Source organism: Pseudochaenichthys georgianus, unplaced genomic scaffold (assembly GCF_902827115.2).
Source record: "Pseudochaenichthys georgianus unplaced genomic scaffold, fPseGeo1.2 scaffold_1544_arrow_ctg1, whole genome shotgun sequence".
Taxonomy (NCBI): domain Eukaryota; kingdom Metazoa; phylum Chordata; class Actinopteri; order Perciformes; family Channichthyidae; genus Pseudochaenichthys; species Pseudochaenichthys georgianus.
Genome location: NW_027262375.1, coordinates 4152 through 32011, shown reverse-complemented (window position 1 = coordinate 32011; position 27860 = coordinate 4152). Strand labels below are relative to the sequence as shown.

Sequence of the window (27860 nt, the reverse complement as noted above, 5' to 3'; positions counted from 1 at the left end):
AGACATGAAGAAGAGGGGACACATGTTGATGTAAAAGAGACATGAAGAAGAGGGGACACATGTTGATGAGAAGAGACATGAAGAAGAGGGGACACATGTTGATGTAAAAGAGACATGAAGAAGAGGGGACACATGTTGATGAAGAAGAGACATGAAGAAGAGGGGACACATGTTGATGTAAAAGAGACATGAAGAAGAGGGGACACATGTTGATGAAGAAGAGACATGAAGAAGAGGGGACACATGTTGATGTAGAGGAGACATGAAGAAGAGGGGACACATGTTGATGTAGAAGAGACATGAAGAAGAGGGGACATGTGTTGATGTAGAAGAGACATGAAGAAGAGGGGACACATGTTGATGTAAAAGAGACATGAAGAAGAGGGGACACATGTTGATGTAGAAGAGACATGGAGAAGAGGGGACACATGTTGATGAGGAAGAGACATGAAGAAGAGGGGACACATGTTGATGTAGAAGAGACATGAAGAAGAGGGGACACATGTTGATGTAGAAGAGACATGGAGAAGAGGGGACACATGTTGATGTAGAAGAGACATGAAGAAGAGGGGACACATGTTGATGCAGAAGAGACATGGAGAAGAGGGGACACATGTTGATGTAGAAGAGACATGGAGAAGAGGGGACACATGTTGATGTAGAAGAGACATGAAGAAGAGGGGACACATGTTGATGTAGAAGAGACATGAAGAAGAGGGGACACATGTTGATGTGGAAGAGACATGGAGAAGAGGGGACACATGTTGATGTAGAAGAGTCATGGAGAAGAGGGGACACATGTTGATGTAGAAGAGACATGAAGAAGAGGGGGACACATGTTGATGTAAAAGAGACATGAAGAAGAGGGGGACACATGTTGATGTAGAAGAGACATGAAGAAGAGGGGACACATGTTGATGTAGAAGAGACATGGAGAAGAGGGGACACATGTTGATGTAGAAGAGACATGAAGAAGAGGGGACACATGTTGATGCAGAAGAGACATGGAGAAGAGGGGACACATGTTGATGTAGAAGAGACATGGAGAAGAGGGGACACATGTTGATGTAGAAGAGACATGAAGAAGAGGGGACACATGTTGATGTAGAAGAGACATGAAGAAGAGGGGACACATGTTGATGTGGAAGAGACATGGAGAAGAGGGGACACATGTTGATGTAGAAGAGACATGGAGAAGAGGGGACACATGTTGATGTAGAAGAGACATGAAGAAGAGGGGACACATGTTGATGTAAAAGAGACATGAAGAAGAGGGGACACATGTTGATGAGGAAGAGACATGAAGAAGAGGGTTATGATAGGTGACCTTTAAAGGCTCCAGAACACATTGATCGTATTTGTCCTTGCAAATGAAGCTGATCTGATGCAAGAAAGACGTCATCGTACCGTACCGTTAACGAACAGGGAACACCCCCCCCACACACACACACACACACACACACACACACACACACACACACACACACACACACACACACACACACACACACACACACACACACACACACACACACACACACACTGTTTTGACGCAGAGTGGGGCCACCTCAGCCTCCAGACAGGATCATGCTCAGTAATCCCACAAAGTCCTCTCAGTCACCGGTAAGCTGGCAGACAGACGTGCAGCGCGCGTGCTGCCACACCCTGCGCTGTCAGGCGGGGTCAGACGGGGTCAGACGGGGTCAGGCGGGGTCAGACGGGGTCAGACGGGGTCAGGCGGGGTCTTTCAGGCACACCCCGACACGACATCACCTCGCCAGGAGAAGATAGGCTCAAGTCAGTGCTGGTTTCTCATGCTGACCGGTCCTTGTGTTTCCACATGTCTCGTGGCCCGTGAGCTTGCCCTTATTAACCTTACATGTGTGAGTCATGTTTAATCTGCATCCCTAATCCATCGTTTCCAAGCACAGCCCACGCGGGGTTTACGAGCAGTGTTTTGCAAATACAGCTATTTAAGTATCAGAGACGGCAGATGACTCGCCGTGGTGTGGACTTTCTGGAATCTGGTTTATCCCCCATGTTAACAGAAAGAGTTTACAGAGAGGAGCGAGAACCAATCAGGAAAAGGATTATTCTGTAAGAATTTACTCTAATTTACTCAAACTGTCACCGACATTCTCGAGGAAACTCTTGAACACGACCGTATTAGTTTGTTAAAACAGAATATAATTAGAATTGGGAGGGATGAGCCCCTCTTTAATGGACTCACATGCAGAGCACACACAGTGACAGTGCTTTTAACCCATCCTAGCACCAGGAGTCTAGCACTAGGAGCAGTGGGCAGCTATTGGACAGCGCCCGGGGACCAATGGGAGTGGGGGGGGGGAGTGTCCGGTGCCTTGCTGAAGGGCACCGCCGCAGGGCAGGATGTGGACTGGGACCTCTCCAAGTAGCAGTCCACACTCCATGTTTAGGTCTGGTCGGGGACTTGAACCGGCGACCCTACGGCTCACAGTCCAAGCCCCTACCTCCTTTACTCAAATGCTGCAAATTCTCCAGAAATGTGGTGGAGTCATAAGCAATCAATCTTGGGATCCCAGATTAAGACTTTCTAGTAGATCACAGATCAACAATTTAAGAAACTAATTCAATTAAAATATGCAGATTTCCTAGCACTTAACCGTTTTAGTTTTTTTTACAGAATTCAACTTTACCCACTTTTATGTTTTTAGTCAAACCTATATTTAATATAACATATAAGCTTTTCTCACCTTATTAGATATTAGACAAATGTAATATTCCTCACAACTAGAAGCAGTGTATTATCTTAACTTGTGTTTTTATTATGTTCTGTGGCCTATTAGAGTTATCTTTCTTTCTTAACAAATCGTACGGTGTCCTTGGGTGTCATGAAAGGTGCCTACAAATAAAATGCATTATTATTATTAACTGTCACGTTGGCAGCTTTGTGAGGCAACAGTGCCAACGTTGAGGTCCTTTTAAGCATCACCTAATGCTTAAAAGGACAATGCTAACAGGCTGAATCTAAGCAGGTGTAATGCTTACCATGTTAGCATAGCATGTTAGCATAGCATGTTAGCATAGCATGTTAGCATTTTAACCCTAGATGATTAGCACTAAAAACAAATTACAGCTGCTGTTAGCATGGCTCAAAAGCATAGTAACAAGGGTGTCTTGTTGTGTTTAGTTTATGAGCTGATATTGAACACGTTTTCATGCATCTGTCGACGTTTCAACAGTTTATAAATCAAAGAGCAAAACATGAAAATGGCTTTTGGAGTTTAATGAACACTTACATAGGATTTAGCAGCTTGAGAGTGCTGAAAAACAATTTACCATATAAAACAAACCCTCATGTATACAGGCAGCCGAACAAAAAAAACTGAAAAGAGAAATTCAGTTTCACCAAATATATCGTTTTCCCCTCCCAGTGTACACACATATTCATATTTATCTTTACGTGGATCAGTTAGCAATATCACACACCCTCTAGCACCAGTAGCTGCGACAAATAAAACATCTTAAACTTCACATCTAATAGTTGTTGGATCTGAAGCGATAGTTAGAGTAAGACGGGGCGTCCGTGGCATCAGTGGAAGCGGCGGGAAGCAGCAGGAGCCCCGTGTGGGTGTCTATCTTACACCGATCCATCGCCTGCTTGTATGAGATCTTCTCTTTCGTGATGGGGTCCACCAACTCCTTCTTGTAGGTGGTCTCATCTTGTAGCTCGTCAGCTGTTTTGCTGTCGATAATATTAGCGGCGAGAGCTTCTTTGACAGATAGGCGGCCTGCTTTCGAGGGATCCACAAACCCACCGGTGAGGTACTGTGCCTCCATATACCTCCTGGCATTTTCTTGAAGAATATACCCTTTACTTGCGGCGTGTCCCACTGCGAGACGGTCTTTGGTCATGGGGTCTTCGACTCCTGTGAAGGCCTTTTGGGCATTCAGAAGCTTGTGCATGTCACTCGGGTCAATGAGCCCGCGTTCAGCTGCACTGTGGACGGATAGTTTGTCCTTTTTGGCTAGATCAACGATTCCCCCGGAGGCTGCTTGGGCCTCCAGCAGCTTCAGAGCCGTGTCGGCATCGATGAGTTTGCGGGTCAGGGCACTTCTCACGGACATGCGGCTTTCAGTGGTGGTGTCTAAAATGCCGGAGATGGGGAAATACTCATCGCCGGCTGTGGAAGTGAGGTTGCTCAGACTGCCACTGTTGTGACTGTTGAGTTGAGTTGAGCTGCTGAGGCTGGGGAAGGAGGACCTCAGGGAGCTTGGCATGTAGCTCAAAGGAGAGGGTGGGGTGGCTTTGATGGGTGATCGTGGGGCTGCATGGATGACTGGGGGAAAGACGGGCTTGCTGGGTTCCCCTGCGACAAGGAGGGAGAACTCAGTAATGGACATTTTCCCTTCCTTGTAGCAGGACATGTCGTACTGGGTCAAGCGACCGTCCTTCAGAGCCTCGTTGATGGAGTACTGCTTTCCACTTTTGCGATCCTGCAGGATTGTCGTGTCGCCGCCTGGACCAGTTGAAGTGATTTCCTCCCAGTCGCATTCCAACTCGGACAGCTTGATGTAGTGTTGGCGATCAATCAGCCCCTGTGCATAGGCGTCATAGGGAGACATGTTCTTACCGGTCTCTGGATCCAGGATGGTGATCTTCGTGGAGAGGTTTATCTCCCGCGTGTGCGTTTCAGACTGGTCCTCTCTCTGGACACTGCCCTGCAACTCGATGATAAGCGTGTCTCTCTGGTGGATTTTGTCCTTCTCGTTGAGGATCTCTTTCTCCAGCCGTCCTAGGTCAGAGGACGACCTCAGACTCCTCTGCTTGGACAACATGTTTCTCTCACTGATCAGCTTGGACTGTTGCTGGAAGGTAATGGTGATGGTGTTTCTTTGAGCCTCGAGCATCACGAGCTGTCTGAGTAGATCCTCCTTCTCTCTCTGCATGGTATCTTTGGTGATGGCGAGAGCGGTTTCTTCCTCGGACGTCACGGAGTGCGACGTGTGCAGGTGAGTAATTCGGACGTGGAGGTTCTGGGTGTCATCTTCCTGGTCACGCCTCAGATTTCGCTCCTGCGTTACGAGGTCTCTCATATGTTCCCTTTCGGCCTCCAGCGCCGGGTCTTTCTCTATGCGAACAACCTCTCTGTAAACAACCTTCTCTATCGTTTTCTCCTTCTGCAGAATCTCCAACTTTAACCTCAGGTTGCGGATTTCTCTCTCAATACGACTGATATTGTTGGCCTCGGTCTCCTTGTCGGCACGGATACCATCAGTAAGTCTGTCCAGCTTAGGATCCCGCTCCACTTTCAGGATCTCCTCGATGACGATCCTTTCCTCAACGGGCGGCGGAGCGTTTTCCAATTCGAGAATGCGAGACTTGATCTGCCTGAGCTCGGACTCCACTTTAATCTTCTTCTGGCGTTCGTCCATCTGAGCCAGGGTACTCTCCTTGTCTTGAATCAGCGCTCTGAGCTGTCTGACCTCGACATCAAGCTTTCGGCGGGCTTTCGATTCGTCGTCCAGGTTCTTGTTCAACATGTCATGCTCCACTAACTGCTTGGGGTCCTTCTGAAGACGCACCATTTCTCTCATGACTATCTTCTCCTCGGGCTTCTGCCTTTCGAGGAGGATGTATTGGTTCTGGATGTCGAAGAGCAACTCCTCCGCACTGCGGCGTTGTTGGATCTCGTCTCTGACATTCCTCCGGAGTCTGTCAGCCTCTTTTTCAAGGAGAGGATCATTCTCGTATTTGATGAGCTCTTTCGTCACCAGCCTGGTCTCCACTTTGGACTTCTCCACCTTCAGCTCATCTCTGTCTCGGCGTAGTCGGGTCAGCAGCTCGACGGTGGTCTCGTAGTTGACTAGCAGACGGGAAGCTTGGTTGTTCAGCCGTTGCAATTCCCTGGTCACCTCTGGGCTTTTCTCTTCTTTGATCACCTCCTGGGTCACCTCCTTGTACTCGATCTTGGGTTTCTGAGCGCGCAGGGTGGTCAGAGTTGTAACCAACGTCTTGCTTTCGTACTCCAGGTTCGTGCGGTTGCGGCCGGAGTCCTGGAGTTCTTTCTTCAGACGCACCAGCTCGATTTCTGTCTCAGGGTCAACTCTGTAGATCTCATTGATGATCTCCTTGACCTCAACCTTTGGTCTGAGCTTTTCCAGTTCACCATAACGTATCAGCATGGTGGTCAGGTCCTTCGACAAGATACCATTCTCATTCTTCTCCTCCGCCAAGGCGATTCGCAGCTTCTTTGACTCTTCCAGCGATTTGGGATCTTGCTGTACTTGCTTTACCACCTTGGTGACTATCTTAGGTTGGATGGTGGGGATGACCCTCTCCAACGTGTTGATCTGGCTCCTCGTGCTAAAGATGCTGGTGTTGAGCGACTCGGACCTGAAATCCTCCTCTGAGATATTAGTCTGGAACGTGAGAACAGATTTCAGCATCTGCGGATCCTTCTCGAGCCTCACCACTTCTTTCTTCACGATCTTCGCCCTGGTTTTTTGTTTCTGCTGAGACAGCACCGTGAGCGCGGTTGTCACTTGAATCTTCTCAGTATCTCTCGATTGGAGCATCAGCCTTATCCTCTCCATCTCTTCTCTCATCCTGACGGCGTCCTTGTCGAGCTGGGGATCTCTCTCGTACTCCGTCATGACCTTGGTCAACAGTCTGGGTTCGACCGTGATCAGCTGTGTTTCCAGTTTGTGGATCGTCACGTTGATCATTTCGATCTCCGAACGGGTTCTTGTCCTCTTCAGCGACTCATCCTGGATCCGACTTTTCAGCGACTGTAGTTCCAACTCCAGTTTTGGGTCATGGTAGTATTGCACCACCTCCCTCTCCTCCAACCTCTCCACTCCTTTCCTACTCTTAAGAGACACAAACCTCTTACGGTATGTTTCCAGGTCTCTTTCCGCATGCAAGCGTCTGGCTACCTCCTCACTTAATTCCCTTTTCAGACTATCACTTGCCTCCAGGTCCTTCCTGTCGCTTTTCAGCTGCATCTGCTGATTGACCACCACCTGGCTGACTTTCTGTTCATTCTGCACATGGATAAAAAGATACATGCAATTACTTTGGGCAGGTAACAATGGGAATAATCATTACTTGAGTGATGTATTTTGATGCCATAATATCGTACCCTGGCCTTGATGTGTTTTGTTGTCCCCAACTGGTTGAGTATCTGCTCGTTTCCTGCAGACACCTCGGAGAAAAGGTTCAGTAGATTTTTCTCCTGCAGAAAGCAAAACAAGATGCGAAGTTGAAGAAGACGGAGGGAACATTTTGATTGAAAAGGTAGAGATTAGTCATGAGTTTTTAAGTGTACCTTTCTCTGCACAGCCTTAGCCATGGTTGAAGTTTGACGCAACTTTGGGACTGGTTCCTCATAGTCAACCTCATCGTCATCGTCCTCGTTCAGAGTGCCACGGTAAGTGTTCAACTTGGCGTCATACTCCTGAAAGCAAATGCATTTAAGGATTAAGTAAAAGTAAGTGCGCGCTTAATTCACTGTAAATAAGAATATTGATATTGTCTGAACTCACATTCAGGACGCTCTGGAGATCTCGGGACAGATACTTGACTCGGTCCAGATCATCGGATTTCTTCTTGATGTCCTCAACTACTTTCTGAACAAGAAATACACAGAGACTTGAGTTAGTTTGTATTTACAATTTGGACACATTTTAATGTATTTAAATAAATACTTCCCACTCACCCTTTGAGAGTTCTGTTTGGTTGTTATTTGCGGCACATCGTCTGTAGGCTTGATGGCGTTATTGGGCAAATTGAGCAAGAAGAAATCCAGTCCCTGAACCGCATTCTGGAAATCTTGGTTTTTATTGGCCGATTGCTTTACGAGGGCAGACCTAGAGTGAAATATGAAAAACGGTCCATTGTTCAACAAGTCGGGACTCAAAAAAACACAAACACAGTTCCAGCTTGCTTTTAGTTTCACTCACCTTTCCTGGAGCTGATTATTGACAGACGTGTAGCGGTTCTTCAGCTGTTTCACCTCATTCTGCTGGCGGCGGATGTCCGGACAGTATTCGTTGAATGTCTGCTGCAAAGAGCTGCAGGACTGCTCCGTCAGGTCCAGGTCTCTGCCTAGTTTAGTCACCTCGTCCTTCTTGGCGGTGACATCCTGACGCAGAAGCTGTTCGGCATAAGGATAAAGACGGGTTACGAACTGGTTAAATCTTTAACAATTGTGCAAGAAATCTTTTTGGTGGGAAAACTGAGATTGCAAGAAACACTAGTCAACAGAAAGTGGGAAGAATTGACTCAAAGACATTTGACTGGAACAATAGATACATGGATCTTCAAGAATATAATAACATGAAGACATATCCCTAGCCTTTTCTTTTCTTTTCGTGGTATTGTCTTGCTGGCCTTTTGTTACATGATTGTGATGTTTTTGCAACCAGCATGTTATTGCCATGTATAATGTGACAATAAAGATTGAAATTATAACAAAAAAAAAAAGTTAAACCTTTGACTTTTGGCCTTTTCTAAGTACCCCACCTGCAGCTGCTGGTTGCGACCCGGCAGGGCGTTCGGTTGATCATAAATGGCGCCTTCTTTGGCCAATTTCTCCTCGAACCCAGACACCATGCCTTCCACTTTCAGCTTCTGCTTCTCCAGGAACATGGAGGCTGTGGCCCTGGCAGAGAGGAGAGAAACACAACTTCCTGTTAGGAAAACACTGAGTGTCCTCCTCCAACATGAGAGTAGCATGCTAACAGAGGTATCCCAGCTGTAGCTGTGGACATGAAGACAAGAAGAGAGACATCAAGCATGCTCATTTCTGACGTGGAGCTAATCTGAAGTAAACATTGAGTACTGCTTTCTGTTCCTCCATCTTGTGACTGTGTGACTCCCTCTCTTGGATATCAGCATCTGAAGGACACTGCTCAGGAACTAGTCTCTGTATGTGATGACTGCTTCCCTTCTGGAGAGGATCCCAGACACATGGATCCTGATGTTGAAGATCAAGCCGAGGACCAGGGAGATTTTCCGAACACTTCCAAACAATAGAAATCATATAAAAGAGAAGTTCTTTCTTACTTTCTCTTATAGAGATCGATGAAGTTGTTGATGTCGTCGATCTTGTTGTTGGCGTCGCTGATCTTGAGGGGCAGGGAGGAGGCGGTGGGTCCGAGAGGCTTCTTGGCCAGAATGGGCTGCATCTCTCTCTGGAGAGCATTCTTCTCCGACTCCAGCTTCCTCACCGCCAGAGCAGATTTCTGAAAAGGCCAAAGTTCAATGGTGTTAATGATGGCATCAAAACAGACCGGTTGAGTAACTCGGAGGAGAATTTCCACATTCACATAAAGACAGAACATGCATTAGAACATGAACTTGAGCCTATAGTTCACCTCGTGCTCTTGCAGGCGCTTGTTCAGGTCCTGAGTCGGGTTGCAGTTGTCCAGCGGGGATCTGAGGCGATTCAGGACTTCTTTCTCGTTCCGCTGCAGGGCTTTGTTGATCTTGTCCATGTCACTGGCCAGCTGTGCAGCTCGTGGATCCTCAGGTGCACTTTGAACAGCGACTGAGGAGGAGGAATGACAACAACTATACAATGAAAACTGACTCTTTCATAAAGACTAGGCATTTACACACCAAGGGCGTTTTTCTCCTGGCGATTCATTCCTTTGTAAATATATTTTTCGACGTGTTGTTTTGGTCATTAAATACTTTAACACAGTAATATAATAATATATTGCAAAAAAACGGGTTACGGGAATGTAATTTTAACGTGTTTTTGGTTGCTAACAAGTGTCTAAATGAGACGACTAAACATCATCGCGGCCAACATTAGCCACCTTTAGCTTAGCGGTGGTGACGTGAAGTCATGTGACCGTGCTGTAGTTCCTTTAAAGCCCAACATTAGCCACCTTTAGCTTAGCGGTGGTGACGTGAAGTCATGTGACCGTGCTGTAGTTCCTTTATAGCCCAACATTAGCCACCTTTAGCTTAGCGGTGGTGACGTGAAGTCATATGACCGTGCTGTAGTTCCTTTAAAGCCCAACATTAGCCACCTTTAGCTTAGCGGTGGTGACGTGAAGTCATGTGACCGTGCTGTAGTTCCTTTATAGCCCAACATTAGCCACCTTTAGCTTAGCGGTGGTGACTTGAAGTCATGTGACCGTGCTGTAGTTCCTTTATAGCCCAACATTAGCCGCCTTTAGCTTAGCGGTGGTGACTTGAAGTCATGTGACCGTGCTGTAGTTCCTTTATAGCCCAACATTAGCCACCTTTAGCTTAGCGGTGGTGACGTGAAGTCATGTGACCGTGCTGTAGTTCCTTTATAGCCCAACATTAGCCACCTTTAGCTTAGCGGTGGTGACGTGAAGTCATGTGACCGTGCTGTAGTTCCTTTATAGCCCAACATTAGCCACCTTTAGCTTAGCGGTGGTGACGTGAAGTCATGTGACCGTGCTGTAGTTCCTTTATAGCCCAACATTAGACGCCTTTAGCTTAGCGGTGGTGACGTGAAGTCATGTGACCGTGCTGTAGTTCCTTTATAGCCCAACATTAGCCACCTTTAGCTTAGCGGTGGTGACGTGAAGTCATGTGACCGTGCTGTAGTTCCTTTATAGCCCAACATTAGACGCCTTTAGCTTAGCGGTGGTGACGTGAAGTCATGTGACCGTGCTGTAGTTCCTTTATAGCCCAACATTAGACGCCTTTAGCTTAGCGGTGGTGACGTGAAGTCATGTGACCGTGCTGTAACGTTAGCTCTTTTAATGCAAACACATTAAGGTTTGTTATTATGTGGAGATTCTTCTTCCATGTTTATTTGTCACTTCTTGGTATCGGACTTTATATTCAGGAGAAACAAATAAAGGTGGTCCTGTTATGATGTCTTTCTTCTCACCTGCTTTCTGAGGGCGGTCCACCTCCACAGTGGGGTTCTTCAGGGAGGACATGTGCACAGATCTACGGCTCTTCAGATCCCTCAGCGCTTTATCCAGACTGAACACACACATCATGTTTCATTAAAAAAACATCACAGGATTTGTTGTTAATAAAAGGATGTCGAGAAAACACACTGTAGGGTGTGTGTTTGCACTCTGTACCTTTTGACTTTCTCCAGGGCCTCGGCGTTAGGGGGGGGGATCATAAAGCATGTCCCTGGGAGGGTCTTGGTCTTCCCACTGTCGCCCTGGAGCACCCAGTTCTTATTATCAGAGTTGGACTTCAGGGTTAGAGTCTCTCCACGCCTCACTGTGTCCTGAAGCACACGTAGAGGAAGATAACATGAAGATAACAGGAATATATAAGGTACGTTCGAGGGTCTTGAAGATATTGTTCCGATCAGCACTGTAGTGCTCCTTTATTTTTATTTTTATTTATTTTTATTTTATTTTTTTTTATTTTTTTTATTTATTGCTTTTTAATTAATTCTACCGTGTTGTGTAATGTTTATTTATACTGTTCATGCTCACTACTTGTAGCACTTCGGGATTTGCATTCAAATATGAAGTGCTTTATAAATGGAACTCATTATTATTATTATTATATCATCTGTTTCCCCTGAATAACCTGTCCCTATCATTTGTGTCCACTTTAATTGTCCTCTCCGTGATGGTATGTTTCTGTTTTTATCATGTTCAGTTGCTTTTACCTCTTAACAAATTGTACGGTGTCCTCGGGTGTCATGAAAGGCGCCTTAAAGCAAATGTATTATTATTATTATTGTCTTCAGTGATTTTAATACTAAGTTAAATGTTCCTTGATCAGACTTGATCCGACAATAAAGTATTATCGTATTATTATTTATTTAAAAAAGGGACAGTGCACAAGAGGCTATTTCTCATCTGTAGTCCCTGGACAGATTGTGTAAGTCACCCTAAAGACACATTTCATTTTAAACAAGTAAATACAGTCAAATTAAAGCATGCAACATAATCGGAAATCATAATAAAAAAACAGATCAATAAAAACAAAAAAGAACATGTTAAAACACAGGCAGTGTATTAAAGAGGAAGATACAATTAAGATAACAAGAACATATAATATATATAATGTACGTCTTGAACAGTGATCTGAATCTGAACATGTTCCGTGTATCTTGTCTTGGTAAAAATGTCAGATTCAATCCGACAATAAAGTATTATCGTGTTATTATTATCTTTATGATGCTCCTAATAACTTATTTTGGCATGGGTGTGCACTTCTTGGATAATTAAATTAGGATTTCTGATTTGGACTTCTGAACAGAAATACAGGCCTTTTCTGTCATAGCTATCTCCGACTTTTATTTTTGTACTCTATTTTATATTTTGATTTCTTATTATTATTACAATTATTTGTTTAATCTCTCAAAAGTGTATCAGTATCCCTTGTTGTGAAGCACTTCAAGATTTGTCTTGGCAGATGAGAAGCACTATATAAATTAGATATATTATTATTATTATTATTATTATAGGAAACCCTGTTTTTTTTTTAAATATCAAAGTCTGTAAAGCACTGAGACGTATCTTACAGCTTTGTCAGCCCAGTCACAGAGGGCCAGGGCGGAGGTGGGTTTGGTGGGGAGGGTCCGACGGAGCTTCAGAGGAAAGACGCCGCTGCTGAGCTCTCTGAGGTCAGAGAGACGCTGATCGTTCCTCCGGACCGCCGGCTCATCGCCCTGCAGGACACAATGTGTTAGAATAGTGTTGGGGAAATCCTGAGTGTCCTCCTCCAACATGAGAGTAGCATGCTAACAAAGGTATCCCAACTGTAGCTGTGAACATGACAGGATGTGTGATGACCCAGAAGAGCATCAGGACTGCTTGAGGCAGATGATAGCTATGTGATGAACATGATGATTCAGCCTCTATGGAGAGAGACATCAAGCATGCTCATTTCTGACGTGGAGCTAATCTGAAGGAAACATTCAATACTGCTTTCTATCCCTCCATCTTGTGACTGAGTGACTCCCTCTCTTGGATATCAGCGTGTGAAGGACACTACTCAGGAACTAGTCTCTGTATGTGATGACTCCTTCCCTTCTGGAGAGGATCACAGACACATGGATCCTGAGGCTGAAGCTCAAGCCGGTGACCAGGGAGAGTTAACATTTTTAAGTATTCAGAAAAAGTCTGAATTTCTCAAAATGTGGAGATTTTGAGAAAAAGTCAGATATTTGAGAAAAAAGTTAGATTTTTGAGAAAAAGTCAGAATTTTGAGAAAAAGTCAGAATTTTCAGAAAAAGTCAAATTTTTGGGGGATTTTGAGAAAAAGCCAGGATTTTGAGGAAAAAGTCAGGATTTTGAGAAAAAGTCAGAATATGAGAATTGTGTACATGACAGGATGTACTACTTTCTGTTCCTCCATCTTGTGACTGTGTGACTCCCTCTCTTGATATCAGCATGTGAAGGACACTGCTCAGGAACTAGTTGATGCTCTGTATGTGATGACTCCTTCCATTCTCGAGAGGATCAGAAATACATGGATCCTGAGGCTGAAGCTCAAGCCGGAGACCAGGGAGATTATTCTAACAAATAAAAACACTATTGAAGGGAAAACTCTAAATGGAAGAGTCTTGTAAATAAAACATGTGGAATGGAAACAAAAACACTGAGGATTAGAAATGTAGTTCATATCTTTGAGCACAGGTGGGAGGAATGGGTGAGGTACACAACACAAACATAACAAATGGCCCTTCGGTTAGATGTTGACAATTAATGTACCTAATTTCTTAAAATGCGAATTAAAGAATATAGGAGTGGGGTTACCTCCAGAGCCATCAGGACCTCTGGGTTGCTCTTCCCGGTGAGAGCCTTCGGGTCCAGATTGGAGTTGAGCCTATCCAGAGACTCGGACAGCGTCTCTGCCTCCAGCTGGAACTGTGACACAAAATATATTCACTTAAAGGTCTCCTATCATGCTATTTTTAGGCATATATTATTGGATATATACAAATATATTTAAAAAACATGTCTATGATGTGTTTAGCTCAAAATACCAAACAGATCATGCATTTTAGACATCCCTGTATTCCAGCGGCGTGCAGTCAGGGGAGGCAGAGCATCTAACGGAAAAACAACTAAAGAAAAACTAAATAGTAATAATAATAAAATGTCTCTGTGTTGTAAGTGTGATTTCTGTTTGATTCCAATCGCTTTTTATAGTCAAAATCAGCAAATTTGCTGAGCTCCGCTACAACTACGGGTAGCGATGAGGAGTGAGGCAGGGACGAGCTCTGCCTCTCGTAAGCCCACAGTAAAACTGTCTGGAAAGCGGGCCCTAAGCGCATGCCTGCACCATCTCACTGTATGCCACCAATGTAATGTTTGTAGATCCCTTTATTACATTTATCCTCGCCATCCAGAGTCTCTAAAGAACTTATTTCACGTATATATGATATTTAGGCTCGCTGGTCTCATCATACAACGGCAATGAAAAAAGCACCAGGGGAGGCAGCCATAACCTCTGCCGCACTGCAGGGGGCGCCAGTGAGCCCACAGGTTCTTGTTGCTACTGTTATTCTACGCAGAGACGGTACACAAACTAGACTTTTGAACCTAGAGGAAGACAAGGAGGACTTTTACAAAAAAGTAATAGAGATTGTTATCCAGAAGGATAGCATGGACTTCATCTTCAAGTCCATGCTTGACAATTGTATTTTTTGAGCTGTACTGTACTGTACCCAATATACAAGCTGTTAATAAACTTTTCAATCAATTTCAAAGGTAAGACCACCATTGTACTGAAAATGGGATCTTACTAAGAAAGAACAATCCAATATTTAGATGTTGGGTATCCATTTGTTGAACGGTCTGTTTAAAATGAATCGAAGCATCAGACTAAAAAAGCTTTTGAAAATAACCGAATATTTTGATTAAGGTCAAAATATAATATTTGTAAATCTGCCTCACCAGCCACGAACCTCACCGCACGTCACTGCTGTATTCCAGCCCTGTTAGAAAAGGGCTGATACTGGGTCCTTAGCTTTAAAAGAAAAATAAGAGGAGGCGGAGCTAATGCCTGATCAGAAATGCTGCCGTGATTAAACGCCATATCATGTTCCAAACCACATCAAGGATTCTCTCTGAAACAGTGTGGAGCTCAAAGGCTTTCTCTCTTGCCGGTTACACCACAAGGCGAGTTCCTTTTTACTTCCTGCTTCTTCACACACATGCTCTCCAGCACAGGTTAGCTCTGAGTGTTAGCATGCTAATGTAAACACCGACCATATTACGTCCAAAACACGTCGGGCATTGTTTCTGATAGAAACTTTCTGATTGGGCCGTGGGTGTAAAGCCAGCACGTATTTCACATATTACGTCATATCGGATACAAATCTGGATCAGCTCCGTTGTTCCCCCGTTTTTAGAGATTTGGGTACGGAGGAAAAGAGAGAGGGTTTTGTACTCAGGTTACTTTACTTGGAGTTGTTCCGCTTCATGCAACATAGTCATTGTTTTTTAGGCTCTCTACCTTCTTGTAGTCTTCGATGTTGTCCAGGTGTATTTCCTGAGCCAGACACAGGTTGAGGAAGGCCTGCCACTCCGACTGCACAGCGTCTCTGTGAGCCTGAGAAATACAAATGTCTCAGTTTAGTATATTACATTTGTTATAATCATTCATCATATTTGACCCATCATATTGATCTAGGTGACAGCTGTACCTTTATGGTGGAGCTGGCAGGATGTTTCTTCTCAACGAGTCGTTCTCCTTCCCCCTGCAGCTTGATGATCTCCTTCTCATGAGATAGCAGACCGCTGGTTTTGAATTTCTGAAAAAGACAAAAGAAGACATGATTACAACCTCTACTACATAAAATACGTCAGTAAATACCCCACTGGAGAATTTAAAAACAGAGGTTGCTAACAAGTGTCTAAATGAGACGACTAAATGTCATCACGCCCAACATTAGCCTCCTGTAGCTTAGCGGTGGTGACGTGAAGTCATGTGACCGTGCTGTAGTTCCTTTATAGCCCAACATTAGCCACCTTTAGCTTAGCAGTGGAGACGTGAAGTCATGTGACCGTGCTGTAGTTCCTTTATAGCCCAACATTAGCCACCTTTAGCTTAGCAGTGGAGACGTGAAGTCATGTGACCGTGCTGTAGTTCCTTTATAGCCCAACATTAGCCACCTTTAGCTTAGCAGTGGAGACGTGAAGTCATGTGACCGTGCTGTAGTTCCTTTATAGCCCAACATTAGCCGCCTTTAGCTTAGCGGTGGTGACGTGAAGTCATGTGACCGTGCTGCAGTTACTTTATAGCCCAACATTAGCCGCCTTTAGCTTAGCGGTGGTGACGTGAAGTCATGTGACCGTGCTGTAGTTCCTTTATAGCCCAACATTAGCCGCCTTTAGCTTAGCGGTGGTGACGTGAAGTCATGTGACCGTGCTGCAGTTACTTTATAGCCCAACATTAGCCGCCTTTAGCTTAGCGGTGGTGACGTGAAGTCATGTGACCGTGCTGTAGTTCCTTTATAGCCCAACATTAGCCACCTTTAGCTTAGCGGTGGTGACGTGAAGTCATGTGACCGTGCTGTAGTTCCTTTATAGCCCAACATTAGCCGCCTTTAGCTTAGCGGTGGTGACGTGAAGTCATGTGACCGTGCTGTAGTTCCTTTATAGCCCAACATTAGCCTCCTTTAGCTTAGCGGTGGTGACGTAAAGTCATGTGACCGTGCTGTAGTTCCTTTATAGCTCAACATTAGCCTCCTTTAGCTTAGCGGTGGTGACGTGAAGTCATGTGACCGTGCTGTAGTTCCTTTATAGCCCAACATTAGCCACCTTTAGCTTAGCGGTGGTAACGTGAAGTCATGTGACCGTGCTGTAGTTCCTTTATAGCCCAACACTTGCTCTTTACTTCAAAAAGTGGTGCTAAAATGTGGAGATTATCCTGCTGAACTTGAACGTGTAAGTATCATAAACGTTTGTTTGACACAGAGATTGTTTTCTGCAATAATCCATTGTCTTTTTTAAAGGAGCCTCATTTGACTCATGCAGCTAAACTAAAGTTACAGCACCGGTTACACCTGTTGGATCCAGAGCTGGTGCAACCGGCTCTTACAGCATTATGATTCATGGTAAACTGGTAAAAGACTTTTAAATTTTCCTCAAAAATCTCCTATAATAGGCGCTTTCACACCGGGGTACTTTCCCCCCCGAACTAGGCCGATGGGGGGAGATTTGGTTTCACACCAAAAGGATCTGGGCCTAGTCCCTAGTTCGCACGAACCTTTTCACCCCAGGTAGTCCCTGCTAGAGAGGTGGTGCTTTCCTGGGGAGGAAATGGTTCGTGGGTATGTCGGCCACACTAACAACTTCTGATCGGCTCGCCAAATTGTAAACCACGCCCCGTAACACTCCGAAAAGTGTTGTGAACCCAAACATAAGAAGAAGAAGTGACGTCAGCGGCTTCATTTGCCTGATCCACCCTCAGGGACTGGTTCCGGTGAGAACGCGATCTGCTAGGACAGTTCGAGGGACTTAGTCGGGGGGACTGAGTACCGGGGACAATACCGGCTAAGTGCTCGGTGTGAAAGCGACTAAAGACCCCCCCCCCCCTCACCTCGTACTCCATGCGGACACTGGGGGCGTCCACCAAGCGGTCGCTCCAGTCTCTCTGCAGGATCCTCTCCTGCTGCCCCGACAGGTAGCTCAGCTCCTTCCTGCAGCTTTGCACGTACTCATACAGCGAGGCCAGGTGAACGCGCCGCTGCCGAGACAACTCCTGCACCACCAGAGGAGGGGAAAGTGTTCATCGTACAGTGTGGTGTCCGTTAAAGCTTACTGGCATACTGCATGGAGACTCCAAACTAGAAACAAGTGGATGAGTTGTATTTCTATACATCCAAAGGTTCCTCTGATATCTCTTACACTATTATATTAGAAAGTGCAGTAATCAATATTGAGATTACATTTCGATTCCTTATGGAACCCTATCAGATGACAGAACATTTAATATATATGATTATGAAACCGGCCTCTAGCATTGTGAGTATTTCTGCGACATCTGCTGAACCCCAACACACAGCAAGCATTACATATACCCATCCCTCTGAACCTAACTCAAACACACTTAAAAGCCTCACAGGGGAAAAGACTCACACAAAGTTTGTCATATTTGTCCTTGAGGGCGGCGTACTGCTCCTGAGAAGACAGAAGAAGAAGACACAGGTGAATGATTCATCTGACCTGAAGTCATATTGATGTGTTATTATTAGCCGGGGGGAGATACTGTGTTCAGTTGTGTGTGCATGTGTCGGGCTGTCCAAAAGCATATTTTAGTGACTGTTTTACACTTAGCCTACTAACGGCTGACTCAACACTCCCCTCTACAGGTCGCAAGTGACCAACAACTGCGTACTTGGCTAAAGGCATATCTAGTAAATAGCCTAGGATAAAAACCAGTCTGCTGGCTTTTTGTCATGGCTCAAAAATATTAACCAGTGGCACCATCTGCACAGAACATTTGACTGTTCATGAGGGTTAGTGTCGTGTCTCTAAAGTGGTGTGGAAATTATTATTAATGTCCAAAATCCAGGTTTGTGTTGAATATAAGGAAGCCTGGAGGGACAATAGAGCGGTGCAGAAAATGAGTCTTAAACCCTGAATTGAGTCTGCATTTTATCGGACGTGAAGTCATGTAACCGTGCTGTAGTTCCTTTATAGCCCAACATTAGCCACCTTTAGCTTAGCGGTGGTGACGTGAAGTCATGTGACCGTGCTGTAGTTCCTTTATAGCCCAACATTAGCCGCCTTCAGCTTAGCGGTGGTGACGTGAAGTCATGTGACCGTGCTGTAGTTCCTTTATAGCCCAACATTAGCCACCTTCAGCTTAGCGGTGGTGACGTGAAGTCATGTGACCGTGCTGTAGTTCCTTTATAGCCCAACATTAGCCACCTTCAGCTTAGCGGTGGTGACGTGAAGTCATGTGACCGTGCTGTAGTTCCTTTATAGCCCAACATTAGCCACCTTCAGCTTAGCGGTGGTGACGTGAAGTCATGTGACCGTGCTGTAGTTCCTTTATAGCCCAACATTAGCCACCTTCAGCTTAGCGGTGGTGACGTGAAGTCATGTGACCGTGCTGTAGTTCCTTTATAGCCCAACATTAGCCACCTTCAGCTTAGCGGTGGTGACGTGAAGTCATGTGACCGTGCTGTAGTTCCTTTATAGCCCAACATTAGCCGCCTTTAGCTTAGCGGTGGTGACGTGAAGTCATGTGACCGTGCTGTAGTTCCTCTATAGCCCAACATTAGCCACCTTCAGCTTAGCGGTGGTGACGTGAAGTCATGTGACCGTGCTGTAGTTCCTTTATAGCCCAACATTAGCCACCTTTAGCTTAGCGGTGGTGACGTGAAGTCATGTGACCGTGCTGTAGTTCCTTTATAGCCCAACATTAGCCTCCTTTAGCTTAGCGGTGGTGACGTGAAGTCATGTGACCGTGCTGTAGTTCCTTTATAGCCCAACATTAGCCGCCTTTAGCTTAGCGGTGGTGACGTGAAGTCATGTGACCGTGCTGTAGTTCCTTTATAGCCCAACATTAGCCTCCTTTAGCTTAGCGGTGGTGACGTGAAGTCATGTGACCGTGCTGTAGTTCCTTTATAGCCCAACATTAGCCTCCTTTAGCTTAGCGGTGGTGACGTGAAGTCATGTGACCGTGCTGTAGTTCCTTTATAGCCCAACATTAGCCTCCTTTAGCTTAGCGGTGGTGACGTGAAGTCATGTGACCGTGCTGTAGTTCCTTTATAGCCCAACATTAGCCTCCTTTAGCTTAGCGGTGGTGACGTGAAGTCATGTGACCGTGCTGTAGTTCCTTTATAGCCCAACATTAGCCTCCTTTAGCTTAGCGGTGGTGACGTGAAGTCATGTGACCGTGCTGTAGTTCCTTTATAGCCCAACATTAGCCTCCTTTAGCTTAGCGGTGGTGACGTGAAGTCATGTGACCGTGCTGTAGTTCCTTTATAGCCCAACATTAGCCTCCTTTAGCTTAGCGGTGGTGACGTGAAGTCATGTGACCGTGCTGTAGTTCCTTTATAGCCCAACATTAGCCACCTTTAGCTTAGCGGTGGTGACGTGAAGTCATGTGACCGTGCTGTAGTTCCTTTATAGCCCAACATTAGCTTTTTACTCCACAAACCATAAAGTGTTGTTACTATGTGGAGATTATCCTGCTGGACCAAACGTCCAAGTATCATAAACGTTTCTTTGCCGTATGTATTGATTGTGATGTAACAGTGTTTGCTGGAGGTCTGCCCCTCTCTGGTTGTGTGCCGTTACCTTGGAGCTGGTGCTGCTGGGCTGCAGCTGGTCTTTGTACGCCTCGACCTCCTGGTGCAGGATGTTATGTTCTGCCATCTGCTTCTCCACGTCAGGCAGCTTTGGGCCGTACGCGTCTGACTTGAACTGTCTCTGTAAATCACAGAAACAGGACCGTTTTCAACCCGTGACCTTGATCATGCAGATGTTCAGTTGACAAAACCCAAGATGAACTGACCATTTTGTCGTCCAGCAGAGGCCCCCAGTCGATCTTCTGTTTGGGATCCAGAGCTTTGACCTGCGAGTACAGCTCCCTGTAGATGGAACAGTCCTTCACCCAGCGATCGTGGAGGTTCTTCACGCTGCGGGACGAGGAACCAGAGACAAAGACATGTCAGTCAATGGAGCGGAGAAAGGGAGAGAAAGGGGAATGTGGAAATGAATATTTGAGGTGGCGATAAGTCTCGATGGCATGCGACACATTGAGTTTTAGGTGCGTCCGTTGGCATGCACGCAGCGGTGGAATGTAATAGTACACACACAAGGAAGTACTGTGCTTAAGTTCAACTGTTTTATTTAATTACGACTTCACTAATCCACAACATTTAAAAAGGGGTAAATACTTTTCACTTAATTCATCCTACAGCTATGGCTACTAGTTACTTTAATACGCAATATTTTGAATGAAAAATAATAATATGATGATCAAATATGATGTTGTGTAAGAAATGAAACTAACCAACTGTTTATTCAATAACATCTGAACAATTAGACAATTAAATAATGTTTTAGAGAAAATAATTGGCATCTATTTATTTATTTTGAATAACATTTCGTTGTTGGTAGATGTTCATGCCTGTTTGTACTTTAGCTGATTAAAATATGTTTTACATTTATTTTTGACACATTTTGAGTCATTTATGTTTTTTAGTGAAGCTGGAAATTATTTTTACAATTTAAAATGTTTTTTTGTTTGTTGATAAAAAACCTCAGACATCTCCCTCCGTCTCCTTTTTGTATTTCTACTTTGACTTGAGTACCAGGTGAGAGTGCTTCCTCCAGCACTGCCTCTGGGTGTGAACTCACTCCTTCTCGATCTCGTGGGCCTGCGGGTGCCCCAGCCTCTTGGCCTTGTCCACGTCCATGAAGAGGTCCTTCAGGAGCCCCTCGGCCTGCGACAGGGTGTCAGCGTTCTCCCTCTGGTGGTACAGATTCAGCTTCTTCTCATCGCGCTCTGCGTCCTAAGAGGGGGACAAAGGAGCTTTGGTTCTGTCTGATTCTATCTAAGGAAGTTTGCATCAGACAGTATACAAACAGCTCTCTCTTACCACGCCCAGGTGATGCTCTGCAGCCAGGATGCTCTTCTCTACCTGGTCGGCCTTTACCTGCATCCGAGAAATCACCACAGCCAGGTCCTGGGCCTGAGCCCTGGGTGCGGGAACACAGAGGTGACGGTTACAACCATCCAAAACACTGCAATGTGAGACATACTGAAGACAGACGGAAAGTTCTAGAAGAATTTAAAGAGGTCTATAGTGTAGGTTTAAGTGCATGTAAAGGGTCTGCAGAGGCTAACATCCTGTGTTCCCTCCATTGGACTCCTTTGTTAACTTCCTGAACATGGTGACATCACTATGTACAGTAACACTCACGCTCCTATTGGCTAGCACTCCAACACATTGTACGTGGTAGGCTAAGGGGCGGGACATCTCCAAGTTGTTGACCAATCACAACAGAGCCGGCCAGCTAACCAATCAGAGCAGACTGGGCTCTGGTTTCAGACAGAGGGTGAAACGAGGGGCTGCAGCACAGGCAGCGTGAGAAAAATAAAGAGCTAACATCAGCAGGAGAGGACTCTTTAAAGTAGAGACACTACATACTGATATACACCTGAACATCAGCAGGAGAGGACTCTTTAAAGTAGAGACACTACATACTGATATACACCTGAACATCAGCAGGAGAGGACTCTTTAAAGTAGAGACACTACATACTGATATACACCTGAACATCAGCAGGAGAGGACTCTTTAAAGTAGAGACACTACATACTGATATACACCTGAACATCAGCAGGAGAGGACTCTTTAAAGTAGAGACACTACATACTGATATACACCTGAACATCAGCAGGAGAGGACTCTTTAAAGTAGAGACACTACATACTGATATACACCTGAACATCAGCTGGAGAGGACTCTTTAAAGTAGAGACACTACATACTGATATACACCTGAACATCAGCTGGAGAGGACTCTTTAAAGTAGAGACACTACATACTGATATACACCTGAACATCAGCAGGAGAGGACTCTTTAAAGTAGAGACACTACATACTGATATACACCTGAACATCAGCAGGAGAGGACTCTTTAAAGCAGAGACACTACATAGCATCAAGTGTCCTCTGTACCACATAACGTGTTGCTCTGGTTTCAGGCGTGGACTCTGGAACAAAGCAGAATTCCTTCACCCGCTCGACATAATTCCTCCCTGACATGTCATCCATCTCAGACCTGTTTGTTCTGCCATTCCTCCGCCAACGCGATGTGACGGCAAACTATTTATTTTGACACACCCGTATCAGGACACAGTGTAAAGGGGGGGGGGGGGTAATAAGAGGGTGTTGCCCCCCCTCTCTTATTAGCGCCAGGAATGCTGTCCATTCAGATCTTATCTTTCATTTACAGCGCGGCGGAGGACTTCCGTTACCACTCCCATCGGAGGAATGTGACGAAACAGTTCGTCAGTGCGTACAGGTGCCTTTGTATCGCTTGCTCGTTACGGGCTCTGACATACAACATGATGACTTGACTAAATATGATGCTAAACGACTTCACAGTACCGACGTGTGTACAATTGATTGATGGCTCAATAAGTTAATGGACATAAAAAATAACCCTATGAAGAGTCTTTGTCTCGAAATGAAGCTTTAACGAGGCTTCTCCCAGGCCAGTTAAAATAAACAAAGTAAAGCAGCTATAAAACAGACACAGCAGCATTAAATAAGCGGCACTTATGAATAGTAACAAATAGAAAGTCATTTTTATGTCTTACTTTGTGTTATTGATAAATATACCACGTTCCAGTTCGGCTGTGAGTCAGTGAACGCATCACCTGATTTACACGTTTCATGTTATCGGACAGAAGTGGATGGAGTTGGGTTGGCTTTGTGGAGCACTTGAACGGGGCATGCCCTCGATGTCGTCTCACAGTGTTACTAGGCTTTTCTGCCATTCCTTTTAATCATTATTATTTTATGTATAATTGTTTGTGGCCGGACAGAACGACTAATGTCTAGTTCTACGTTTGGGACATTTTACAAACCCAACGATCGACCAGCAGATGAACCCAGAATGAAAAACAGTATTTCCTGCTCCTAATCTAACGACGAAAAAGCCTTGACGTAAATAACTACATTAAAATACTGTATTTTTTACACGAGGCCATTTTTGTAAAGTTATTATTTTAAATTGATGCTTTTGGTAAATATTGCCGATTAAACTAACGTACTTTTTAGGACGTCTACATTTCGATACTTCAGAAGTCCAACATGTGTCCGACTTTATCACGAATGTCTTTATCTGTGTTGGTTTACTTTGGCCAGCTTTAACTGGAAGGTGACACACTGAGACGACATCGAGGGCATGCCACGTTCAAGTGCTCCACAAAGCCAACCCAACTTCATCCACTTCTGTCCGATAACATGAAACGTGTAAATCAGGTGATGCGTTCACTGACTCACGGCCAAAGCACACACCGAGACCCTGCCCTGCCGCTCCCTTCAGAAACTATCTGCAAACACGCCCGCTGTCAGATACCAGAGTACACACTGCTCTCACATACTTGGAGTATTTCCCCTTAATACTTCCACTTAACTTCATTTCAGAAGCCAGTATGTCGTCCACGACATGTATCTGATTATTAGAATATACATCCAGATTTGAAATGCAGTACTTTTCCGTGTAACAGAGAACTTCTACACCGTTGTTTTTCTACTTTGACTTCAGTAACATATGCACCTCGTCTCTCTCTCTGTATTTGCTTCTTCGCCTGAGGGGTGTCGCATTAACCGACTTTATATTCTGGTTTCTCTCCGTGTGTGTTTAAAGCTTTAATCCAGTTGATAAAGAGCGTGTGTGTGTGTGTGTGTGTGTGTGTGTGTGTGTGTGTGTGTGTGTGTGTGTGTGTGTGTGTGTGTGTGTGTGTGTGTGTGTGTGTGTGTGTGTGTGTGTGTGTGTGTGTGTGTGTGTGTGTGTGTGTGTGTGTGTGTGTGTGTGTGTGTGTGTTTGATTAGAGGAGTGACTGTGGCTGCCGTGGATCATGTAGTAAATGGAACCTAATAAAATACTCTGGTACAAGTAAAAGTACTGAATTGAAATGTACTGGTGTCTCTACTTTAAAGAGTCCTCTCCGGCTGATGTTCAGGTGTATATCAGTATGTAGTGTCTCTACTTTAAAGAGTCCTCTCCTGCTGATGTCCAGGTGTATATCAGTATGTAGTGTCTCTACTTTAAAGAGTCCTCTCCTGCTGATGTTCAGGTGTATATCAGTATGTAGTGTCTCTACTTTAAAGAGTCCTCTCCTGCTGATGTCCAGGTGTATATCAGTATGTAGTGTCTCTACTTTAAAGAGTCCTCTCCTGCTGATGTCCAGGTGTATATCAGTACGTAGTGTCTCTACTTTAAAGAGTCCTCTCCTGCTGATGTTCAGGTGTATATCAGTATATAGTGTCTCTACTTTAAAGAGTCCTCTCCTGCTGATGTCCAGGTGTATATCAGTATGTAGTGTTCTACTTTAAAGAGTCCTCTCCTGCTGATGTCCAGGTGTATATCAGTACGTAGTGTCTCTACTTTAAAGAGTCCTCTCCTGCTGATGTTCAGGTGTATATCAGTATATAGTGTCTCTACTTTAAAGAGTCCTCTCCTGCTGATGTTCAGGTGTATATCAGTATGTAGTGTCTCTACTTTAAAGAGTCCTCTCCTGCTGATGTTCAGGTGTATATCAGTATGTAGTGTCTCTACTTTAAAGAGTCCTCTCCTGCTGATGTTCAGGTGTATATCAGTATGTCGTGTCTCTACTTTAAAGAGTCCTCTCCTGCTGATGTTCAGGTGTATATCAGTATGTAGTGTCTCTACTTTAAAGAGTCCTCTCCTGCTGATGTTCAGGTGTATATCAGTATGTAGTGTCTCTACTTTAAAGAGTCCTCTCCTGCTGATGTCCAGGTGTATATCAGTATGTAGTGTCTCTACTTTAAAGAGTCCTCTCCTGCTGATGTCCAGGTGTATATCAGTACGTAGTGTCTCTACTTTAAAGAGTCCTCTCCTGCTGATGTTCAGGTGTATATCAGTATATAGTGTCTCTACTTTAAAGAGTCCTCTCCTGCTGATGTTCAGGTGTATATCAGTATGTAGTGTCTCTACTTTAAAGAGTCCTCTCCTGCTGATGTTCAGGTGTATATCAGTATGTAGTGTCTCTACTTTAAAGAGTCCTCTCCTGCTGATGTTCAGGTGTATATCAGTATGTCGTGTCTCTACTTTAAAGAGTCCTCTCCTGCTGATGTTCAGGTGTATATCAGTATGTAGTGTCTCTACTTTAAAGAGTCCTCTCCTGCTGATGTTCAGGTGTATATCAGTATGTAGTGTCTCTACTTTAAAGAGTCCTCTCCTGCTGATGTCCAGGTGTATATCAGTACGTAGTGTCTGAACTGGGACATGTCTTCATGCTTTAATGTTCAAAAAGCTTTTTATTTTTCTCATCATCACGTACAATGTGTTGGAGTGATAGCCAATAAAAGAGTGTTACATAGTGATGTCACTATGTTCAGGAAGTAAACAAAGGAGTCCAATGGAGGCAGCATAGGGCCCCTTTAAGTTCAAGTTGCAGCATCGAAGTTGAACTTCAGTAAGCGTGCTTCACATGGTAACCAGTAGGTGTCGTAAACATGGTGTTGAAACAGTAAACACTGAGAGACGCTTCTTTCTAAGAATGAATAAACGTGTACTTCACACTCCTCGTGCCATATCATACATGTATACTGTATATTTAGTGCCGCCATATCCCTTCTTTCCTTTACAGGTTTTGACCCTTTTCCTTCATTTTTTCTAAATTATCTTCATCTATTTTTTATGTGTTGTACTTATTCTTGTTGTAAATACTTGTTGTTTTGTAAACACGGTTGGTATCCACTGTTATAAATATATATATATATATATATATATATTTAAAAAATAATGTTTGGAAATACTTTTGGTATCCTTTGGGATAAAATAATAATAGAAAATATATTGAAAAAATGTAAATACTGATGCGTAAATGCGTACAAATTGATATTAAAAAATAATTATATTAAATGAATAAATATAGGTTTTACTTTGATAAAAACGTCATAAAAAACATTAAAATATTTCATATATATTTGTTTTCTGTGTACTTTGGCATCCACTATAGATAAAACATAAATATGTTTTGTTTTGTTAATCCTCTTGGTAGCCACTGTGATCAAATGATAATAAACAATATATATATATATATATATATATATATATATATATATATATATATATATATATATATATATATCATGTGTATATATATTATGTGTATATTTAGTTTTGTAAACACTGATTTAAATAAGATCATGGTTAAAGAAGAAGCCGTTTGAATCAGATTCCAGGAAAGAGTCAATACAAGTTAACCTGACACACACCCTGACACACACCCTGACACACACACACACACACCCTGACACACACACACACACACACCACACACACACACACACACACCACACACACACACACACAACACACACACACACACACACACACACACACACAACACACACACACACACACACACACACACACACACACACACACTCGCACTCAATGTTTATTTATAGCCCAATATCACAAATGTTACATTTGTCTCAGTGGTCTTCACAGTGTGTACAGAATATCAGTATGGCAATACGACACCCTCTGTCCTTAGACCCTCTGTCCTTAGACCCTCTGTCCTTAGACCCTCTGTCCTCAGACCCTCTGTCCTTAGACCCTCTGTCCTCAGACCCTCTGTCCTCAGACCCTCTGTCCTTAGACCCTCTGTCCTTAGACCCTCTGTCCTCAGAGCCTCTGTCCTCAGACCCTCTGTCCTCAGACCCTCTGTCCTCAGACCCTCTGTCCTTAGACCCTCTGTCCTTAGACCCTCTGTCCTCAGAGCCTCTGTCCTTAGACCCTCTGTCCTTAGACCCTCTGTCCTTAGACCCTCTGTCCTCAGAGCCTCTGTCCTTAGACCCTCTGTCCTTAGACCCTCTGTCCTCAGACCCTCTGTCCTTAGACCCTCTGTCCTCAGACCCTCTGTCCTCAGACCCTCTGTCCTCAGACCCTCACATCGTACAAGGAAAAACTTCCGGAGAAAACCCACAGTTTAAAGGGAACATGGGAGAAACCTCAGGGAGAGCAGCAGAGGAGGGATCCCTCTCCCAGGACGGACAGACGTGCAATAGATGCCGTGTGTAAACACACACACACACACACACACACACACACACACACACACACACACACACACACACACACACACACTTACTTGTTGAGCTTCAGAGAACTGGACATCTCCGGGTCTGTTCGGTGTCTGCTGTGATCTGAGAGTGTGTGAGAGTGTGTG

The 27860-nt window shown here is 44.5% G+C and overlaps 1 protein-coding gene across 3 annotated transcripts; it reads right to left on the bottom strand.

The window, feature by feature from the left end:
* Positions 1-3260: 3260 nt before the first annotated feature.
* On the bottom strand, positions 3261-27860 carry LOC117441174 (envoplakin-like). Of its 3 annotated transcripts, none has more exons than XM_034077378.1 (22): positions 27783-27860; positions 21522-21621; positions 21280-21434; positions 20432-20555; positions 20215-20346; positions 18043-18084; positions 17504-17665; positions 15606-15713; positions 15416-15511; positions 13711-13821; positions 12474-12620; positions 11065-11219; positions 10863-10960; positions 9361-9533; positions 9050-9228; positions 8507-8645; positions 7945-8138; positions 7701-7851; positions 7528-7611; positions 7311-7439; positions 7125-7217; positions 3261-7026 (listed from the first exon to the last, which is right to left on the bottom strand). In XM_034077378.1, the coding sequence occupies exons 1-22, from the start codon at positions 27806-27808 to the stop codon at positions 3517-3519; spliced, it is 6108 nt and encodes a 2035-aa protein (XP_033933269.1). In that variant the 5' UTR covers positions 27809-27860; the 3' UTR covers positions 3261-3516. The 3 variants fall into 3 exon arrangements, with proteins under 3 accessions (XP_033933269.1, XP_033933271.1, XP_033933270.1); XM_034077380.1 differs by lacking the exon at positions 27783-27860 and adding an exon at positions 22709-22783; XM_034077379.1 differs by lacking the exon at positions 27783-27860 and adding an exon at positions 22606-22694.

Bases quoted from the DNA above. Each gene is read 5' to 3' on its own strand.
- LOC117441174 (XM_034077378.1), bottom strand. From the start codon at position 27,808: ATGTCCAGTTCTCTGAAGCTCAACAA. The intron at 9,534-10,862 runs GTGAGAAGAAAG...CCTCCTCCTCAG, and splicing joins GGACCGCCCTCAGAAAGCAG to TCGCTGTTCAAAGTGCACCT. The intron at 9,229-9,360 runs GTGAACTATAGG...TGGCCTTTTCAG, and splicing joins AGCGCCTGCAAGAGCACGAG to AAATCTGCTCTGGCGGTGAG.